The following is a 22,748-nucleotide window of genomic DNA, read 5'->3' as shown; positions in this document are numbered from 1 at the left end:
AACATCCCAAGCAGCCTTGTTAAACAACTCATCAGGTCTGGTATGTCAGTCACGCATGTATATGTTGTTACCTACAGACTACAGTCAGTGTCAAAGGCACATTTAATTGAGTCGAACAAAGAACAAGATGCTATTTCAGAAATTTTCATTGGATGTGCACTAAACTTTAAGCAGGAAGGGACATCAAATGAACTCTACTTTCTTCAAAGCCTCTTCGTTCGTGTTAAATAAAATATGGAGTCTTCTCTGAATATATATAGAGAGCAAGAGAGTGGGGTCAAAAAGATGGTATTTGGTATTTATTTGGTATTTGGTATTTATTCATCATTTATACCTGGAAATAAAGAGCGTTTTATCTTTTAAAAATCCTTTTAAAAAATGCATTAAAAATACTAAAGGGTCTGCACGATTTCTAGATCACTAATCAAATATGTTAATTTAACACTATCATTAAAGCAATTCAAAAATATAAGATAATTGTTGTTTCGCTGGTAATATATATATATATATATATATATATATATATATATATATATATATATATATATTTTTTTTTTTTTAAATAAATATTCTACTTTTTCAGTTTTTATATTTGTAGCCATGCATTTATATATAATATTTATATTTTTATATAATGTGGAATTTTCTTTAGTTTTTCCATTTAAATGTATCATTTAATTCATAATAATAGTGATATTTTTAGCTATCTATATATATATATATATATATATATATATATATATATATATATATATATATATATATACACACACATATACATACATACATACATATACATACATACAGTATTGTTCAAAATAATAGCAGTACAATGTGACTAACCAGAATAATCAAGGTTTTTCGTATATTTTTTTATTGCTACGTGGCAAACAAGTTACCAGTAGGTTCAATAGATTCTCAGAAAACAAATGAGACCCAGCATTCATGATATGCACGCTCTTAAGGCTGTGCAATTGGGCAATTAGTTGAATTAGTTGAAAGGGGTGTGTTCAAAAAAATAGCAGTGTGGCATTCAATCACTGAGGTCATCAATTTTGTGAAGAAACAGGTGTGAATCAGGTGGCCCCTATTTAAGGATGAAGCCAACACTTGTTGAACATGCATTTGAAAGCTGAGGAAAATGGGTCGTTCAAGACATTGTTCAGAAGAACAGCGTACTTTGATTAAAAAGTTGATTAGAGAGGGGAAAACCTATAAAGAGGTGCAAAAAATGATAGGCTGTTCAGCTAAAATGATCTCCAATGCCTTCAAATGGAGAGCAAAACCAGAGAGACGTGGAAGAAAACGGAAGACAACCATCAAAATGGATAGAAGAATAACCAGAATGGCAAAGGCTCAGCCAATGATCACCTCCAGGATGATCAAAGACAGTCTGGAGTTACCTGTAAGTACTGTGACAGTTAGAAGACGTCTGTGTGAAGCTAATCTATTTTCAAGAATCCCCCGCAAAGTCCCTCTGTTAAAAAAAAGGCATGTGCAGAAGAGGTTACAATTTGCCAAAGAACACATCAACTGGCCTAAAGAGAAATGGAGGAACATTTTGTGGACTGATGAGAGTAAAATTGTTCTTTTTGGGTCCAAGGGCCACAGGCAGTTTGTGAGACGACCCCCAAACTCTGAATTCAAGCCACAGTACACAGTGAAGACAGTGAAGCATGGAGGTGCAAGCATCATGATATGGGCACGTTTCTCCTACTATGGTGTTGGGCCTATTTATCGCATACCAGGGATCATGGATCAGTTTGCATATGTTAAAATACTTGAAGAGGTCATGTTGCCCTATGCTGAAGAGGACATGCCCTTGAAATGGTTGTTTCAACAAGACAATGACCCAAAACACACTAGTAAACAGGCAAAGTCTTGGTTCCAAACCAACAAAATTAATGTTATGGAGTGGCCAGCCCAATCTCCAGACCTTAATCCAATTGAGAACTTGTGGGGTGATATCAAAAATGCTGTTTCTGAAGCAAAACCAAGAAATGTGAATGAATTGTGGAATGTTGTTAAAGAATCATGGAGTGGAATAACAGCTGAGAGGTGCCACAAGTTGGTTGACTCCATGCCACACAGATGTCAAGCAGTTTTAAAAAACTGTGGTCATACAACTAAATATTAGTTTAGTGATTCACAGGATTGCTAAATCCCAGAAAAAAAAATGTTTGTACAAAATAGTTTTGAGTTTGTACAGTCAAAGGTAGACACTGCTATTTTTTTGAACACACCCCTTTCAACTAATTGCCCAATTGCACAGCCTTAAGAGCGTGCATATCATGAATGCTGGGTCTTGTTTGTTTTCTGACAATCTACTGAACCTACTGGTAACTTGTTTGCCACGTAGCAATAAAAAATATACTAAAAACCTTGATTATTCTGGTTAGTCACATTGTACTGCTATTATTTTGAACAATACTGTACATACATATACATACATACATACATACATGCATGCATACATATATATATATATACACAAAAAGCAAAAAAGGAAAATTGGTAATCTAAATCAAATCTAAAATGATATTGTGTTGAGAGATAACAGTTTTCTAAAACAGAGCTGTGCTGATAAATGCATTCTTTCAAAACTCTCCCAAGTCATTTTTTGCAATTTCTACTACACCACATCTATGAAAGATGGCTAGATAAAAATCTTGGCGACAAATAAGCAAAATTTGCCATAACAGCACAGAATACATCACAAAAGCCTTTCCGTTTGCAAAGGCATAAAATGGGATGTGGAAGATCAATGACTGTGAGATTTTCAGTGGCACTGCAGCCGTGGCCTGAAGGGATGAGTGACAGTCCTGTCACCTGGCTCCAAACGCTCTCACACTGGCTGCAGGCCACTCTTACTGTTGAGCGCTGATTGGTCTCAGACTCCTGGACCCTGCAGTATATATGAATGTCAAATCAAATGAATGGCAAGAAGCCAATTTATCTGAATCCACCCTGTGTTATGCATCTGTACGGCATGGAGAAAATCCACCTGACAGATGGCCGAATGTGGCATTCCTTGAGAAATTACAATTCCAGTTGTGTGAATGTTATCAAATCACGAAAACCGTCTCAGCACGAGATATTCTTTTGGAAGATCACTATCTCTTTTTTTTTTTCCTCCAATCGATGTCAACCATTGACGTACCTACCACTGTGTCCTAATAAACCCATAATACAAAGCAATTTCAACGTCTCCTACAACCTACACTGTTAGAAATAAATGTTTTTATGGACCTTTGACACCCATGAGATCCTTCCAATACACAAAATGTTCTTTATAGTGGAAAAAGATTCTGTAGATTGTTAAAATGTTCTTCACACGGAGATAAAATAAAAAAAATGTGTGGAAACTTTCCATTCAATGACAGCTTCTTTAAAGAGGAAAATAGTTATCTAGATTATGTTCTTCACACTAAGAAAAAATACAAGATTTCACTAAAATGTTCTTTAGGGAATCAAAAACTAGTTTCATCTTTGGTCGGTCTCAGCATGGGTGGATATGACTGTTGGTCGTTTAACATTTCTATCATAAAATAGCTGTAAAATATTGTTTCACTATCTTCCCTCATTCACTGTTAACTGACTATACACACTCTGCTTCTGTGAACAGTAAGCCCCGCCTACTTTGATTTAATTGGCCATCCAAGTCAATTTAATGCTCACAAACACCCATGCTGAGACAGACCAAAGATGCACATTTTTAACCTTTTTGTCATCCTAACAACTAACAGGGCGCTCTGTAAAGGAGTGCAGCTGATATGTGCAAGGATTTCAAATATTATAAGAAGATTGGAGTTTGACTGACAGACAGTCTAACCTATCATAACACAGAATCTCACATTGTGTCCGACAAATAATCCAGATAGGAGAGTAGACTATAGACTAATGTCGATGGACTTGAACTTGAAAAATGTTGTGTATAAACGTGGTTGAAACAAAATACCTTTGGATGATCATTCATGTTTATTTCCAGCCATTACTAAAAATGAGGAAGAGGTGATCGGTTGTCAGTTTTCTCTTTGCTCTGTTTTTTTTTTTTTTACTGCTTGAGAACGATGTGTCGTGAGAGCGCAGTGGCTTGTTGGACGTAGTATCCTAACAGTATGTAAAGGGGGGCGGGGTCTAAATTTTTTTTAATACTGAGGAGGGGTACTGGTCTCTCTCAGTGTCTGCAGTTGTTATAGCCCCGCCCCTTTTGGAACTCTTATTTTTAAGAATGTAGTCAGTGTTCTAAGGGAAATATCGTGATGTGTTTGGCACAAAGGCCGAGGCGTGTGTGTGGGGACTCATGTCCTTGTGCAGGGAAGGAACGAGAGAGACCGGAGGTGAGGTGGTGACAGAACAGTGAGAGTGTTGTCTAGGCAACAGATGCCTGAAGTGGGCCCTCAAGGCTGAGGAGAGGCTCGCTGAGTCTCAATGAGAACGAGGCCACAACGGGCGGCAGCTTTGTCAAAAGCCATTTGCAAGTGGAGGATAATGGGAAAGGGGTGAGATTCCTGTGTGTACATCCTGATGGAGGCTACCTCTGGAAACCCTCAGGCACATCTAGACTGACAGATTGTGCTTAGGTATATATTCTGGTTATGTACATGCCACCGTAGAAAAGTTTGGAGTCAGTAAGTTGTTTTTGTTTGTTAAAATTTTTATATATATATATATATATACATATATATATATATATATATATATATATATATATATACATATATATATATATATACACACATATATATATATATACATACACACACACATATATATATATATATATATATATATATATATATATATATATATATAAAATTGTATATATATATATATATTCCTATTTATTATCATATACAGTATATATATATATATATATATATATATATTTTTTTTTATTATTATTATTTTTTATATACATAATAAATGGTATAATATCCCTCTCTCTATATATAGTCAGCTTTGACTTCTCATTCAATATTCTTGGCTAAACATGTTTATAATTTTTGCAAATTTACCTAGTTCTATAACACAACAACAACAAATAAAACGCTGATTAAATCTTGGACCTAACTGATTGTAAGTGACCATGACGCCATGCTTCAGTTGACTGTGTAACTGTGACCATTGATCCTGCTCTCAACACGTGACCCACTTTTACGATGTGTGCTCGAGGAGTTTAGCTCGTCATGCTATCCATGCCACACACACAAAAAAACACATCAGCATCCTTCCAGGACTGCATTTCGCTTGTCAGTCAGGGGTCAGAATGTAATTTCTGTCGGAGACTAGCTATGTAAGTCGTGCATCATGGTCCCGCTGCATCACAAGAGCTCCTGGAAGGCAGAAAAACACACTCGCAGAGAGAGACATTCACAAAACACAAGATGCAGAGAAATACCAAGTCAAGGGATACGACAGACAAAGCACTTAGAAATCCACAGGTTTTTTAATTACAACCAGTTTACAAAAATAATGTGACAGGACAATAATGGGACTTGGAATGTACTGTACACGCTTTTGTTTCCGCTCCAAATAAACACACCACACAAACATTTTTGTTAGCGCTAATCACATCTTTGTGATGCTAAAGCATCCTCTTCCTCTAAAACAGACTAAATATCTTACACAATGAAAACAGAAAAGCAGCAAAACAACCGGACAGCGTGGAGGTAATGCAGGGCTGCGAATCAATTAGTAATGCTTTTGCTAGTTCTATCATTTATTTATAGTATTCACAAGTAGCCGATGAGAGGGAACAGGCCATGAAAACACTCGTGGAGTCGTAATTTGGTCTAATGGCTCCGAGCTGCTTTGAGACCGGAGGCAGATGCAAACTGGAGATGCCATAACCCATTTCTGTTGTCAAAAATTAAGAGTAGTGGTTGCGGACAGGCTGTGTAATTGCATGCCAGAAACATTGGTTTGTAACCTGGCAGAGTTCTGCCCGCTGTGGAACCGTTTTTAGAGAAGATTAGAGCCCCAGCGGTCCCCATCTCATCTGGACGAGTCTTTCAGGGTTATTAAACCACATGACTGGTGAAGAACGGAGGAAACTTGCATGAATCTTGATAATGTCTTTCACTAAACGGGATAATACTGGTGTAATAGTTTCTCACGTAGGTTTTTAACTGCGAAGAATAAATCCTGGATGGCCACAGTGTGTGCGGGGAGATCTGAGGGCGAATCTCATCAAGATCAAGGCCTGCTTCAAATTTCAGCCCAACATCAAAGACAGAAAATATAACAACAATAGTAATAATAATAATAATGCTATAAGCCAAACAAAATGCATAATAATTGTTTTTTTTTTATAAATATATTCATAATATTTAAATAAAAATAAATTTCAAAACAAACTCAATTAACATGTAAACTTTTGCATTTACATTTGACTTGAGTTAACTTGGAGGTGATCTATTTTTATTTTGTATTTTGAATAAATATTTAAAAATGTAAATGTTTTGATTAAATAAAATTTATTAAAATTAACATCATTACAGTCAAGAAAAAACAATTACGCACATTTTCTTTGCCATAATTGGGATATTAAAAATATAAAATAAAAATAAATCAAATAAAAACACAGTTAAAGCATTTGTATTTTACTTGAGTTAATTTTGAAGAGATATTTTACTTTATTATTAAAATGAATTCTGTGTTGTTATTATTAAAATATTAAAAATCTAAAATATAGATTTTTTTCAAAATTAACTCACAATGTAAAGTGTTTACACTATTAAATAATTTATATTTTAATTGTTTGTTTAAAAAATATATATGTTTTTATTTTATATTTTGTATATACATTTAAAATGTAACTTTATTATTATTATAAATAAAATTAAAGTCAAAGAAAAAAAAATATTTTGACCAATTCACAATTCACTAAAAATAAAACGCTATTTTTGTTATTGTTCAAGGCCTGAAAATAACATTTTGAAAATGTCCTTATATTTCTATATTTTCAATGACAATGTAAAATAAGCTACAATTTTCCTTAATCAAAAAGTACTTTCTTATTTCTCTTCTTTTTGTCACGGGCATCATATGACCAGGATAAGAGCACGAGATTCACCCACTACAGTGTGTGTGTGTGTGTGTGTGTGTGTGTGTGTGTGTGTGTGTGTTTATTTAGTGTTGACAACTCATCATGTCGAGGGCTGAGAGTGTGCATTATGTTGTTGAGGGTTGAGAGAGCTAAATTTGTCAGTGTAAAAAGTTTGTGCGGACGTCAATGTGTACTGTACTTTCATCACAGGCCGTGTGCCAGTTACTAACTAGTGTGCGTCTGGGAAGCTACATCTGCTGAATGCACAGGATTCCCGTCCGTCTAAATCACCAGCTCAAGGCAGCTGAGGTTATTCTCATGTCTACTCTGGGCTATTACTGTATACGACATCTGCTTCATATTTAACCTTGGCCAGAACTGACCACTGCATCTGTTATCTACAGAACCGATTAATATATAGATAGATATAGATAACTTTTATCTCACTGGATTTCTTGATGATAAATACATACATATACAGTATATATATATCTCACACACCGGACACATCACGTCAAGATACACACCATCAACACCTCACAAGATAGTAAAGGTTTCCATCCATAGTATATAACAAACTAAACAAAACAAAGAGAGCGTATAATCTGTTCTCACAAGTTTTGACAAAGATTATTTGTAATACAGCAGTTACGTGATGTGATATGTACCTGATGCAGTTTTTACACAAAAGACGTCAGGCAGAGGCGATCTGTCCGAGGGTTTTTCATACACAGTGTCACAACCTGACAACACAACACAACATTCAGAGTGAATGAATAATCAGCTCCACAGCTGATGAGTTAATAATAACTTGCGACATAATGCGCAGCAATTAAGAAGCATCACGTGGGGACAATTTGCCGCTGCTCAGGCGGTCTTGTTTTTCTTCTTTTCTTAAAAGTGTTGATTGATTGCGGTCTTTAAGTCTGGCATTAATTTACAATATTTCAACATCGCATGAATACACATCCCAGAAGGCACTTACATCAACTTATCAAAACATGAGTATTTGTTTTATAATATTGAGAACATGTGGATAGATGGTATCTTTCACCTCCAAATATTGGCAGGCGAAGTCCAGGTCATATTTCACTCAAAACTAAATATCTGCTAAAGTACGTTACATAAAGTACTGTAAATGGGGCCTGTTTTGGATTGTGGCTTTATTAAACAGATGCTTTATTGTACTCTAATTGCTTCTTAACATTTAAATCACCATAATTCACAATAAAACATAAGATTCTTTATGCAAAATAAAGTTCCTGTGATTCTGCAGTAAAATGTGACCCAGACATATTCCTTGTGGGTTTTGCCCAATTATTTCAGTAATTAATCTTTATGCAGCCTTGGGATTGTGTGAATGAGAACATGGCATCGCTATGTAACCCTCAACGCTAATATTCCATAATAACATTCAGAGAAGTTCAATAAAAGATTCTATTAAAACACTAATACTGAAAGTTGTGAAAACTTGATTTGGCAACATTGCTCTTTCAGTATTCTCAAGTCTCGAACAGCATTTGAAAGCCATTTGACTCCAAATTCATACTAAACAGGTGAAGTTAATACATTTGCTACTGCTAACAACACAATATTCACTAGCGCAATAAGCTTCCCATTTTCTCTCTCCACTTCTTCATTTTTGTCATTATTATCAGCTTGAATATTTCAAGGCCTGAGCAGCTCTCAGAAAAGTAGCTTCGCCATCACTTATTTTTCAGTGCAGTGATGCAACTTGTAAGAGCTTTAGGGAGGGGGGATAAAAATTAACAGCCTTGCAAGTCTGCAGCGTGGGTGAACACTGTAGGCTAGAGTAACAACCGCCTTTACAGTCACTGGGTCCAGATAGTATAATCTCCAAATTACTCATGCTATATCTGCTTTGCTGGATATGGAGTTCTGTCTGGGTAGCGTCGCATCGGTGAACGTGTTGATCCGGTGTCATTACCGCTCTAACTTCCCTCCACCGAAGGCTCGATGTTGTGAAACCAAGGATGAATGAGTCACGGCTCAAGTAATTCAAAGCACTGCCGAAGCATCCGTACAATCGGCATATTATGCAAAGCACGTGCCCGCCAACAACCCAGAGACTAATGAATCCACATCTGGATGCACATTGTTACACACTCATAGTTATCTGAAATGTCTTTTTTGTAGTCCAAAAAAAGAAAAGGTTGGCTTGTGTGCAAGGCTTCAAATCAAACCTCTGGCCGGCTCTAGAGAGACTCTGTAAAGCGAGTGGCCTAATATCACTTCCGAACATACGGTGAGAGCGCTTCGCCCCTTGACCTTTTTTCACAGCTGGCAGCTTTTCAACACTGTGGACTCCGCTGAACCGGGCAACATATGCCGCCTGGTTTACCGCTCCCCGCTGGGGTCCATCGAGCGCTCCGCCGTCAACATAATCCCACACTCAAAGGCACATCAGTTGCGTTTCTCTCAAGGCCCAGCCTTTGCTGCCAATCTGCGATGTGCATTAATCTACTTAATCAGTTTTAGTGAAGATGCAGTATTGACTCCAAGCCTGTTTACTCCTGGAAGGATTCGTGCGCTGTAGCTAGTCGAGCTCCTGTCTGCAGTTTTTAGATGTTGCGTCACATGGTTTTGATATAACTGGATTAATCAGGGGTTGGGAAAAAACATGCATCAGCCAAAAATGCACAACACTCTTCTGAATTAAACATGGCCCGGAACAAACCGTTCTGCAGAGGTTGACAGAGAGAGAACGGAGGAAACAAACAAAAACACTATTACGCCTCTGCCTAGAACCCCTCGAGTCATTCAGAAAATTCCTTTAGCGTAACAAGACATCCAATTAATAAACATGAGCTAAAAAAAATAGTAGGGGAAAGTTAAAATCGTTCACAGCTGGAGTTGATCGGTGGCACAGATGAATGACCCAGATGCTGGAGCGAGCACTGCATTGACGTTCTCTGTTTCGCCAAACAAAACATCCAGCTGTTCTCGAAGACGACATTCCCGGGCTTTGATAAAAGAAGCCTGCTGTATTCAACCTGGAGAGAGCGGCCTTGGCTTCCAGGTCACAGCTTGCTGCGCTTCTCGTGTGACGTAGCATTGACAATCCTCCATGCTTAATCACTGGGCTTTCTTTTCACTTCAAAGAGCCAACTTGATTTAGTGCTCATGGGAGTGAATCAACCACGAAAGATGGATTCTGGCTAGAATGGGCATTAACACCAAGTTACACAACAACAGTTACACAACAAAAAAAAATCACTCTTATTTTCAGTCAGTATTATGAGTTAAAAGTACACATCATGAGGGGAGTAGCATTAATTTGTGTTTTCGGTTTGATAATGAGTGCTTTCGTCTACAGATGTGACATTAACTTTTCTGCTTCCACTCCTCAGATGGCAAGTTTCTGTCTTTTTGTTTTAAAAGGTCAAGTGAATATCAGTCAGGTGTATTATCTGTTTCCTTTAGACGTAAATGGCAGTCCGGGAGATGATGGACCCGTCTCGCTGGGACTCCATGTCGTCGTCCAGATAAAGTGTGCACTCGTCTTTGTGCCGGTGGATTTGGTAGCTGGGCGACAGCCCGCTGAAACGGTCGTACCTTTCGTCCTCTTCTTCATCATCTAGGCTGTCATTGAGAGCGTCAAACTTCCTGCGCTCAGCCTCGTTCAACTCGCCGCTCAGCAGGATGTCATGGGCGGTCGGCGTGCTTCCAGTCATGCGCGGGAACTCGTTGCATTTCTCTGTCAGGGCGCCTGGCTCGCTTTCGCGGTACGTGTAGATCGGCCCATTGTTGTTAGATCCTGCACCGTTCTTGCTAGCCTTCTTGCCTCCAAAAAGACGGGTTTTGTTGCCATAAGCTCCCTGTTCGCCGTCGCCTGAATATCCGTGCTGATGGCGGCGACTTCGCATCACTAAAAAGGCGACCAACGCACTGACCAAAACGAGCGCCAAGAAGCTTCCCAGAATGGCTCCGGCCACCATGCCAGCGCTGGATGGGTCTTCAGTCGACTCTGCAGAGGAGGGGAGGGGCACAAATGAGGACGTTTCTGCCTGGTGGTGGTGGTGGTGTACGATTTGGTTCAGTTTAGACTGAGTAATGGTTTTTGGCTGCCCCTAGTTCCCAGCTACAAGTCCTATGGTGTGAGCCAAGTTTGCCGGATCCGCTCTCGGGTCGAGAAAACAACACAAACGTCCGTTCCATATATGCTCGGGAGCTGACCAGGTGAATTAGACTACACAAGTGGAGAGTTAAAAAGAGAAACACACAGATGGAGAAAGGATGTAAAGATTATGTCAAAGTATGGTCATGCAAAGAGGAAGAAACGTAAGTTACACTGTGAATGCAGTCCTCCAGCTAACTCCAGCTAATTGGTCGGCTTGCGCATTCCCCACCAAATTCCTGGGAACGTGTCCAAGTCACAAACACTAAAGGAACACCTGCTTCAGGAAGGATTAGCTCCATTTCATGCTGCATAGAGCCTGCATGGAATGCGCTGCTGAGGCAGCATGCACAGGAAGTGATGTCTATATCCATATACATATATAGTGGTGGTGAAGTCAAGAAAAGTAATTATATTTACAGTCTGATTTAATCAAAAGTTTTCTGACTAAGTCTGTCTGTGCAACTTAAAGAACAGTAATAGTGCTATGCAAGTCACCTGCATTGATTTTGGTTACATTACTGTATTACACAGGTCAATATTTTATAAAACGCTGGTCCTACAGCTAACCTTATAAATATGCAAAGCGACAGAATTATGGAAAAGTGCACGAGTTTGAGGTTTTGTAAGAAGTTAAATGGATTAAAAACACACCCAGCTCACTGATTTAAATAACAGTTAGACTTTTACAGTGGTGCTTTTCAGTGCAAAACTATGCAAAGTTGTTGTGGGTGCCAAGGTATCACTAAGTGGTCTCTTAAATTGCTTTGAAACACAATAGCACATTTTCCTCAGGATGCAGAATTTGAGAAATCATATCATGCCCACACAGTAGCTCTAACTGTGCAAAAAAAAAAAGAGTTTGAGTTGCTTCTTTTAATGAATCACTCAAAAAGACTCACAATCTCAGGAGTTACTGTTTGAATCATAACAGAAAAGTGTTTATAATATTAAATGTAATTAAATGTTCTGTTTGGTCCACACTTACTGAAGAAATTTCCATTACTTTTCAAAGACTTAATGACTCTTTATGTATGATACATTGATTTAAGTGTTAGAGTTTTACTAGTCTTTTTAAATGATTCAGTGAATCATTCACTTAATCAAATCTGTCATGGATTCATTCAGGAAATAAACTCAAGTGAGTCATTGAATTATTTTTTAACAATACATTTTTAATAATTTGATTTAATTAAACAATTTCTTCAAAAGTACTAAATTCAGAAATGCCACTACTGTGTGTTGCAATCAATGCACTTTAAACTTTTTTTTGTTAGCGGATTGATGAAAGAACTATCAATATTGTTTCTGATCAATATTGTTATTTAATTATAATCACTTTATTTTTGTGTAAAATTTGCAAGTGCACTGTTGGTCTGAATATAAATGAGGGTTCGAGTAACAGTAACCTTAACCTTAGCGAACAGTGCTACTGAAATAAGCTGAAGCTTTGTAGGTTGTTTAATTCAAAGGCTAAATAGCATGCACACTCCTCTAAACTTGTGCCTTGCTCTCGGTCAAGCAATCACCAATTCCACCTCTCGCAATTTCCCCTGTTACCATGACAATTTCAGTCATTATGCATTCAGGCTACTAGAAACAAGTCAAGAGGCTTTTTCAAAAAAAAAAAAAAAAAAAACGTCTCTGCTCTGCTTGTTTTCGTGCTACGGGCTCCAGAACTACTGAGAAACGTTTCATACAAGACAAAAAGAAGAGTAGGCTACTGATGAAAATATGTGCAAACATGTACAAGTACATTCAATTTCTTCCCACACAATTTGGATACGACTTAATATTCCTGCAATATAACGAGCGTACGAGTGCTCCCTCTCCCACACACTTTTTTCGCTGTTCGTTTGCTCCTCCGCTGGTTTGTTTTATCCCAGTCCCGGGGGATATAGAGGTGCTAAAAGAGCTCTTTCTTAGGATACCCTATTCCATTTCACAGTGCCTCTCAGTCCGCTGTCATTAAAGTCTCTTCAAGCCTCGCTGCTACTGAAAACAGGCTCGCATGTGGGACTGAGACACACACATACACATACACACGACTACACAACCAGCTAACATCCCCAATCTCTCTTAACCTCACTCTCCTGGCGCTATCTCTGCCAGATGCCACAGCTCAGGATCCATTATTCATCGGCCTGGCAGACAGTTTCCGTGAACCATACAGTCGACATCTAGCTCGGAGACTGAGAGACAAAAGACAAAGGTGGGTTGAGGAGAGATACAGCAGCGCTGCACTGTGATTCTGAGCGCGACCGGACAAATAGCTTGTGTTACATTTTGACCGCTCTTGTGCTCAAGTAAAAAAAGCACAGACTTTTTCCACTTTTAATGCTCCTGCATCTTTATTCGGCAGTAGTGCGAGTGCTTAACCTTTTCTGGGTAAATTGAAGATATTGTTATCCAAACGATGGCACTCGGCCAGCAGGGGAAGCTTGCGCTATCGATCCACTCCGGGGCTAATAAAACATTAAGCCGCCAAATTTACTAGCACAACTCATTATGAGTGTTAATGAAAAACGTTGAGTTCCTACAAGCACATTGACAGTGAACCTTAGAGAGCCGTGGAAGCTGTTAAAGGTCATTATTGTCTAAGAATGTTGATGGGTTCGCGGACAAAGCACCTCTTCAGACCTCGTGACCTTTAACGTGTCCGCTACGCTCCTCGAGTACCATAACTACAGCGCATTATTATTCTGCCGCACTCTTGTTAATGACATGCTGCAAAACTGTTCGACGTTAAAGTCCACGTTTCAATTTTCCTGCATACATGCATAGCTGGAATCAGTTGCTCGGTAGAATAATAATGTGAGAAATAATAACTTCTGAGAGAGTTTATTAAAACATTTTTTTCCATACTTTTTTTTTCCATTGGTATTTAAGGGGGGGAAAGGCTTAAAACAGTTAAAGGCATGAACCAAACCAACTAGCTACAAGGTGAATGATAATATTTCCAATTTGTATTTGAAGCTAAAAAGTATTTCAAAAATGAGATAAAAAGACAAACCTGTGTGCTTAAGAACTACAATCCCATGAAGCACTGCAAATAAATCTAATTCAAGACAATGGAGAACTATTGATTTTAAGATGTTGATTAGGTCACACTTTATTTTAGGGTCCAATTCTCACTATGAACTAACCATTAACTATGACTTTTGCCTCAATTAAATCCTTATTTGCTGCTTATTAATAGTTTATAAGGTAGTTGTTAAGTTCAGGGTATTGGATAGGATTATGGATGTCATGCATTATATGTACTTTATAAGCACTAAAAAACAGCCAATATGTTAATAATAGACATGCTAAATAAGCAACTAGTTATTGGTGTGAATTGGACCCTATATTAAAGTGTTACTGTTGATTATATATGCACATTACATACACAATTATAACTTATTCTCAAGATTAAACTAACTATATATATTCACAATTTTTATATAAAATTTTTTCAGAGTAACTTCTATATAACCAAACATAATCAGATTTTACTTTAAATATACACATTCACGATTAACATTTATATATTTTCAGATCTGTTTCTATATTCATATTTAAATTTACATTTATATATTATAATATGATATATATATAACTGCATACTTGCTATTTAAATAAGTATATCTTATATATTATTATTTATATATGCATAAAAAATTAACACTATATATACTATATATACAGGACTTATTTACATTTATATAGTAAGATTTGTATCTTTACAATGGTACATTCTGATTTTATAAGTTTTATCTATTTGGCCTTTCATATAAATACGTCGTACATGCATTATATATGAATGTTCTTTTCACTTCCAGAACACAACTCTATTCGCATACGCAGAAGTTCTCCATACATCGCGTCATCAATTTCCTGGAAGAATTGATCAATTCCAGCTATTTTCAACTCAACAAATTGGCACCTTTCCCAAAGCACAAGGCGGCACCAGCTATAATCACGGCATTCAGGGCTGTAATTTATGCCATTATTCATGTTTTTCCCAAGCTATAGGTTGTAGATAGAGAACACTCAGCAGTCTGATTGCTAGCAGAGCTCCACATCACACCGCCACCGCTGTTCACTCGCCCATGAATCCTATTTATAAAACAACACAACTACCGCCCCAGGTAGAACTACAACTGCTATAGAAGCTATCAATCACACAACAACAGTGTACCCAAAGTGATCCGCACATGCACCGCATGAGTGCGATCATTAGATTCTAATTTATTTCTTTTAAAATACACAGGTTTTTGGCAGAGCAGAAGGAGCGGTATGATGGATAGGGGGTGAACACGGACAGATCACATTTCCTTTGACTGTAAAGGATAGGCTCAAATCTCAGCCGTGTCCTGCGGTGGCCCCTCCCTTCCGCCGTCTCACACGTCCCGTTATTGATTTATTGGAAAGCTCAGGGCGCATACGTTCAGCTTACACCAAACTCTCCCGCAGTCCTCCTAAAGCCCGGGATAACTGACAGGCGACGTGGTGACCACTAATGGTGCTGCCAAAAGTGATGTAGGAAAGCGTCCAAACTGGGCTGACTGGCCAAAGAGTGCACTTCCACCAAGGTAATTACTTGAAAAACACAAAAGAGCCAGGTTTTGAGATGCAGAATTGAGTGCTCAGATGGCTGGGTCATGTGCAGCGCCTGTTAGAAAATGCTAAATCCAGCAGATTTTGATGTATAATTGTGATTTGAGCAGAGCCTAATAACCCTGTTGCCAGAGACACTCGTTTTCATGCTAGAAAACACACACACACACACACGCTTGTTGACAGCTTAAAGAGTGGGGCGTTCAGAGCTTCTCTGGAGGAGGATGGGAATTCTGACATGCACGTTTCTCAATTTGGATCTGTGGCAGGCAGTAATCCCAGGATGCCTATCTTGATTTCTTTTGTCCTGCTAAAGTCACCGTGTGCACTGTACATCAAAGAGCCGGCGTAAGCATGGCTGAGTGGATTACAACATCAGGATGAAAAGAAAAACCTCGCAACCTCGCCAGGTCTTGGGTCGTGAACATGATATTTCTAAAAATGACATCATGTGCAAAAAAGAGCTGGGTGATAAACCAAACATTGGCATATCACACACACACACAGACACGTATACACACACACAGACATAGTGCATCCTTAAGCTACTTTATATACATGCATATACATGTATTCACACATACAAATATGCGCACAGGCATTTTTTCTTGCTGCTATCAGTGAATCAAATCAAACTCAGAAATGTTTATAGTCTCTGCGTGACAATTTTTAGATTTAATAAAATGTTTTAGTAAGAACATACTTGGGTAAATATTGATGTTTGTTTTTAATACTGGTGGTATATAGCATTTATATTCTAATAAATGAAAATGGTTGTATATCGTTCGTCCATGACAAACTTTTCCATGTCATTTTAATATGTAGAGACAACTATACACAAGCTAAAATATTGCTTCGTTTATTGTTATATTGGGGTATATAACTGGAAATCATTCAATTTTATTCTTGATTATTAAAAGGATAGCTGATATAATTTTGTTAGCATTATTTCACCATGCATTCAAACCTGTATGAATTTCTTCCAATCAAACTATGTTTGTTCCCCATTGACTTTCATAGTATTTTATTTTTTTTCTAATGGAAGTCATGGGGACCAGCAACAGTTTGGTTACCAACATTCTTCAGAATATCTTCCTTTGTGTTCACAGAAGAAATAAATGTATATAGGTTTGAAACAACTTGAGGGTGAATAAATAAAATTCTCAACTGTCCTAGAATTCCTATATTTTACTTATTGTATTAAACATTTTGAATCCATCTGGCACTATGATTGAAAATGATAACTCCTCTGAGGGGGAAAAAAACACCCCTTTATATATTGAATATGATAAGGAGCCTGGAACACAGAAATCCATTTATAGTCTAGCCCTTTATGTAAAGCACAAGTTTATTAGAGGGAAGATTCAGGTAATGACGAATAATGACAGATAACAGGATTGTGGAAGCGGTAGAAATCGCTCGGCTTAAGCCAGGCTAACCACAGCTAAGCTGTAAAAGGATCCCGTAATGATTTTTCAACAGTTCATTGCATCCGCCATCACATCAGTGTCAACATCTGTGAGAAATTCGTGAAAAATGTGCCATTGTCCCATTTCAGGCAGCCTGCTCCTCAAAATCCACTCTTTTGCAAAGAAAATCGCGGGGAATAATGAGAGCCTGAAAACTAAATGTTTATAAAAAATGTAAAAAAAAATGCAGCCGGCTCCATCTGGCTAAGCACGGCATGTATTCTGTTTTTGAGCATTAAAGCATCAGTATACACGCGGCCTGGCAGAATCTAAACTCTGACATGTGTACAAAATTGCTGTGAGAGAATGATGAAGGAGCGGCTCAGTAAAAATGCTGCTTTTAAGTAAGCCTCCATTGATTCCGACACAGAGATGCATCGCTTGATACATCTTTAAAGCGCTCCGAGCTGCCCGCTTCTAGGGTAGATTGCACAAGCGATGCATCAGAAACTGCGCACAAATAGCTTTGATATTCAATTTAGCGTTGTTTGAGAAGAAATAAGGAATTTTTTTTAAGGCTAAACATTTTCATTAAAAGAATACTTAATTAACTCTTTCAGAGTTCCAAATGGCTAATAATGTTCATGAATACTTAAACGTTCCACATGAATCATTCGCTCAATGCTTATGTAAGGAAAGCCCAGTAAATCATTAAATCAGTAGAATCCGGCCGGGTCAACAAGGCAGCCAAAAGCGAGACCCAGGGAAAGCCTGATTTCTATTCCGCAATTGATCAAAGCAAAGGAAAAGGCAAGCTGGCGAGCCCTCGTGTTTCCACAGTGCGCTCTGAGGTTTCGGAGCATCTGTAATGAGTCCTAATGATGGACGGGGTGGGCTAAGAGCCAGGTAATCTTGGCAGGCCACTTTTCTGACATTTCACTTAATGTTAGCAGAGCGATATCTCCTTGCCCTCTCCTGGTCTCAGTCTTTGTCTTGGTTTTCTCCTGCTAAGCCGTGGGTGATAAGCTTCAACCAGGTCTTTCTCTCACCTTATCTCACACGCAGAGTTCCAGACATTGTTTTCACACCGCAAGGCTTAAGACGCTATAGATAAGAGCCCTATAACTGCTTGATATGATGAGAGGGAATACATCAGATTCGAGCACGCCAGCACATATTCAAGACCGGAGGAACCAAATGCAATTATTTAAAGATGAAGTGTGTCATTTGTTTGATATATATGCAAAGTCAACCAGAAGAAAGATTCAAATGTCAAATTCAAATTTATTCATAAAGTGCTTTTCACAAGTTGTTTCAAAGCCGCTTTACAGAAAATCATATTAAAGTTTATATTATCTTAATACCATCATGCCTTTGTCACATTAGCAGATCAGAGCTGGACGATAATAGACTTTTGTGACAATGCAATCAAGCAGGTGAGATGTGCTATATGCACTGTAAAATGATTTTGTTGACATTATAAATAAAGATTATTGGAGTGTGTTTTACAAGAAAATACCATTTCAACTGGTCACTTACCATTTATTTGTAAATAACTGTGAAATTTACTAGCAATTTCAAAGTGAAACATTTTCTACATCCATGTTTTAAGTGTAAATGTATATTGCTTTTCATGAGCAGTGTTGGGAGTAACGCATTACAAGAAACGTAAGTTACTAAGATAATAAGATTACTTTTCCAAGTAACTAGTTAAATAACACATTACTTTTTAATTTAGAAGTTAATTTTTTTTCAAATAAGCAACGCTAGTTTCCCATTTCTTGACTGACAGTTCTCAAGCTGCCATGTTGAGAGAAATCGAGAGTAAGTTCAGTGTCGTGTGCGGTGTGATGTTACTGTAGTTCTAGACTAAATATGAACATTATTTACTCTTCTTACGGCCCAAAAACAGATAAAACAGTAGTCCTCAAAATGAATAAAAAGAGTCATGCAATAATTGGAATGTTATATAAGAAAAATAGAATTTGTATTTAATCCCTTTTTATTAATGTATTTATATAGTGCTATTGACCTTCGATGATCTAATTCAACCATACTAGTAAAACTAACTTTCCCCCAACACATTTCATAAGTATGCTTTACGTATGAAAATTGGATATACTGTAGAAATAATGACATTCATAGGCTAATTTCCCTAAAAAGTGGCATTTACAAGCAATTTTTTAAATGATACTCTTCACCATTAAGAGTAGACCATTAAAATACTGTTCAACTGAGTACTAATTTGAAAATCTGGAAGTTACAGACCCGAATCTGATGATCCAAATGAGCAAAATCATGAATGGATGCAGTGAAGTGCCGCAGTCTACAATCCGCACTGAATTAGCTAATCTTTGGGTTCAGAAATTCATTTCACGCTTTCGCTCAATGCACTTTCTGAAAGAGCAGCTGGAACGTCCTTTCAGTGCTGGTTTAGTGCTGTTCTACATGATGAAGCACTATAGACACGCTGAAGGAATGATCTGATATTAATATTTCATTCCTGATTCATTGATTCAATGTCTCTACGAAGCAGACATTGGCAAACAAGCTCTGGCACAAGGAATTCTCAAAATATGATCATATTGTAAAACATGGTTTCTAAAAAAAAAAAAACATAATGGTTGCCCTAGATTTGCCAGACAATGTGGTCTTTCTTGTTGACAAATGAATCCTTACAGACCAATGAACTCTTGCATTCAAAACAGGCTGGTCTTTTCAGCAGGGACGTGCCTTGTGTGCTGTTTTAAGTTGTGCATGCGCTTACATGCTTGCATGCAAATGTGTGCCCGTGTTTTCTGCAAAAACTCAAGAGTTTCGCTACCAACCCCAATAAATGGCACCAAGTTCCAGCCAAAAATGTAAGCCGCTAAATGGCCTCTCAATCCCCCCAATAGAGTCTACAATGAAAGCTTTCAGTTTCTGAAAATGGCTAGGGAGGGGAAAGAAATGAGGAACACTCCTTCTTGGCAAGCTGCATGATTAGTCTGTTAGCTGGCACAAGCGGAGGTCTCCATCCTTCAAGGCGGGAGGAAAGCGGGAAAAGGAAAAAGAGTGATTTCTACTTCCAGAGGATTCTGTCTGGGGGATGTTCCTCTTAAAAACAACCCTCCTTCCAACCATCTTTTCTCATTTTTATTTTACGCAAACAAATACACACACATACGATTTCTTTCCAGCTAGGCCGGTGGATCCACTGGGAACCAGTGCAATCTAGCCTCATTCACGTGTACAGTTTTGGGAGCTGGGGGTTTTTAAATTCCTCTTGCGTCAGCACAAGTCTCGCCTGCAATCCGCTGAGCTTTGTCATGGTGTGGCATTCGTGTCTGCATTCGTATTAGGCCCTGCTTAATCGGACTTAATGACTTAATTGAAATACACACGGCGCAGCACAAGACCAGTACAAACAACAGATGGGTAAACTGAAAAAAAAAGAAAGCCTTGAACTCTTTAAGGTTTTTTTTCAGTAGGGGTTTCAAGATTGCAGTCACGTGCAAAGAAAAAAGAAAAAAAGGAGAGGTCTGTGAATTTCTTGGTCAGTTTGAATAGTCTAAGAGGGGTTTCGGACACTTTTCAGGGCAAGCTTGGCTAGACCAACCAGCGAAACACCATCATGACCATTCTACACTAATTTAAACCAGACAAGGTTTAGCTACCCAGGCCAGGCTGGTTAAATTGGTCAATTTTGATGATTTTGATGGTTTTTTATTATACTTTTCAGATGGTCAGAGAGGGAGGTGATTTAGATGGAGCAGATAAACATCAGTTTGCAGTGTTGGGAGAGCAGCTAGACCTTCTGAAATCAGTCTCTACTTTAGGCTGGTTTAAGCAGCTTGTTTTTCAGCAGGGTTTTCATGATTGATCATCAGTGTCTCAAGTACTAAATTACTCTGTGTATTAAAGAAAAGTATTAAAGATTACACATACTGATGAGTAATTCTCTGCCACAGGCACATTTCACTCAAATTCGATCATATATAATTCTGTCACACACACCAAACAGTTCTCCTACCGTGATGAAAAGACCTGTTTGACCAGTACGAACCAGCAGAACCCAACCTCCACCAGCATGGAAATCACTGGCCTTTTAATCAAGACGGTGCAAAACATCACGCAAACAAAATCAATGTCAATGCAATGACAATCCACTGTTATGTGCGTCAGCGCTGAATGCATCAAGACATGATTGGACGTGAATGTTTCTTTAAGCACAAGGCATCCTTACGACAGTGTTAAAACTCTCCCCTATAACAGTGATGTGAGAGAGAACAACATCCCACACTTGCTTGCTACAGAGCGCCTACAAAGAGCCTTTGTTCTCCCACAAGACAACTGAAATTTCCAAAAGGGTTCCCACGGATTTCTAAATGCGGCTCTTGCGCTTTCCTTGGCATAAGAAAGTGTCAAAAGCACAGTGGCTCGTGGGCCTACAACGTGTCCATTTAGCCAAGCAGCCGCTCTGTGGCTGATCGAAAATGGGTATCGTTTCAACAAATGCACCATCAAGACGGTCTTGCGTATCGGCTATTATACAAAATGTCTGTCAGAGTGAGTTCCGGCGCAAAGCATTAGGAAAAAGAAAAAAAGAAACCCATGCACAGGAACTGAGAGGAAAAGAAGAATAGCAACCCGTTTTCTTTTTCTGTTAAGAGAGGTTAAAGAAACAACAGAACGGTGCTAATAGGTATGGTGAAGAGGGAAAAGAAAACAAGTGGAAAAAAGAAATCAAAAGCAACCCGGCAAACTGGCTCACACCAAGTGACCCCACATAGAACAAAGACTTCTGGAGAAAATCACACAAAATTGGGTTTGGCAGGCCAACTAGAAACCCAACCACCAAGTAAGAGTCTGGCTTCTGAAGGCCACCCACATTAGAGAAGCGTACATGAAACTGTAGTAGTAAGAAGAAACCATTTTCCCATGTTGTGTGTGTTTTTCTAAGTGTGAGGGAGGTGGCGTGCAACACCGTGTCCAAACCAGGCACGAATGCTTCAGCTCCACTCGAGCATGCCTGGTTTGGACGCTGTAGAGCTGAAAGTGTACTGACTGTGTGCATCAGTAGTGCATGTGTCATTCCTGCATTGCTTTACTCACCGATGACCATGACGACCAGCTCTTTCTTGCCAGATCCCAGACTGTTCTTCACCTCACACACAAAAGTGGTGTTCACCGTTTCGTCCACCTTCCTCACCAGCAGCCGGTTTTGATCCACTTGTACCGAAGGCGGCAACTGACCCGATGCCCTGAAGAACCATCGACAGAGAAAAGAGGATTTGTAGCTAGTTTTTGAAACCATGCTGGCTTAACTGTTGTCTAGTTTTAAGACTAGGAATCAGGTTTTAACTCTTTTCCTGCCATTTTCCAGCATTCTGTGTTATTACCCAATCTTCTGAAAGAGTAATGAACATCAGGATCAAAAAACACAAGCGGTCACATTTGTAAGCATGATGCATATGTGTAAAAAAATAATGCAGTAATCAAACATTAAACAACACATACATCTAAACTGCCTAATGTTATCAGAAGACATATCGACCCAGGAAGTGGTTTG

The 22,748-nt window shown here is 38.4% G+C and overlaps 1 protein-coding gene across 1 annotated transcript in view; it reads right to left on the bottom strand.

The window, feature by feature from the left end:
- Positions 1-7,004: 7,004 nt before the first annotated feature.
- The window catches only part of LOC113119856 (nectin-2-like), a 77,912-nt gene continuing 62,168 nt past the window's right edge, over positions 7,005-22,748 (bottom strand). Inside the window, exons 6-7 of the mRNA XM_026289555.1 lie at positions 22,292-22,440; positions 7,005-11,039 (exon numbers count right to left, since the gene is read on the bottom strand). Coding sequence (XP_026145340.1) covers positions 10,492-11,039; positions 22,292-22,440 — 697 coding nt within the window. The 3' untranslated portion in view covers positions 7,005-10,491. The remainder of the gene's footprint in view (positions 11,040-22,291; positions 22,441-22,748) is intronic.

Source organism: Carassius auratus, chromosome 19, assembly GCF_003368295.1.
Source record: "Carassius auratus strain Wakin chromosome 19, ASM336829v1, whole genome shotgun sequence".
Classification (NCBI taxonomy): Eukaryota; Metazoa; Chordata; class Actinopteri; order Cypriniformes; family Cyprinidae; genus Carassius; species Carassius auratus.
The sequence above is the reverse complement of the archived record's forward strand: the minus strand, read 5'-3'. Positions and strand labels throughout refer to the sequence as shown.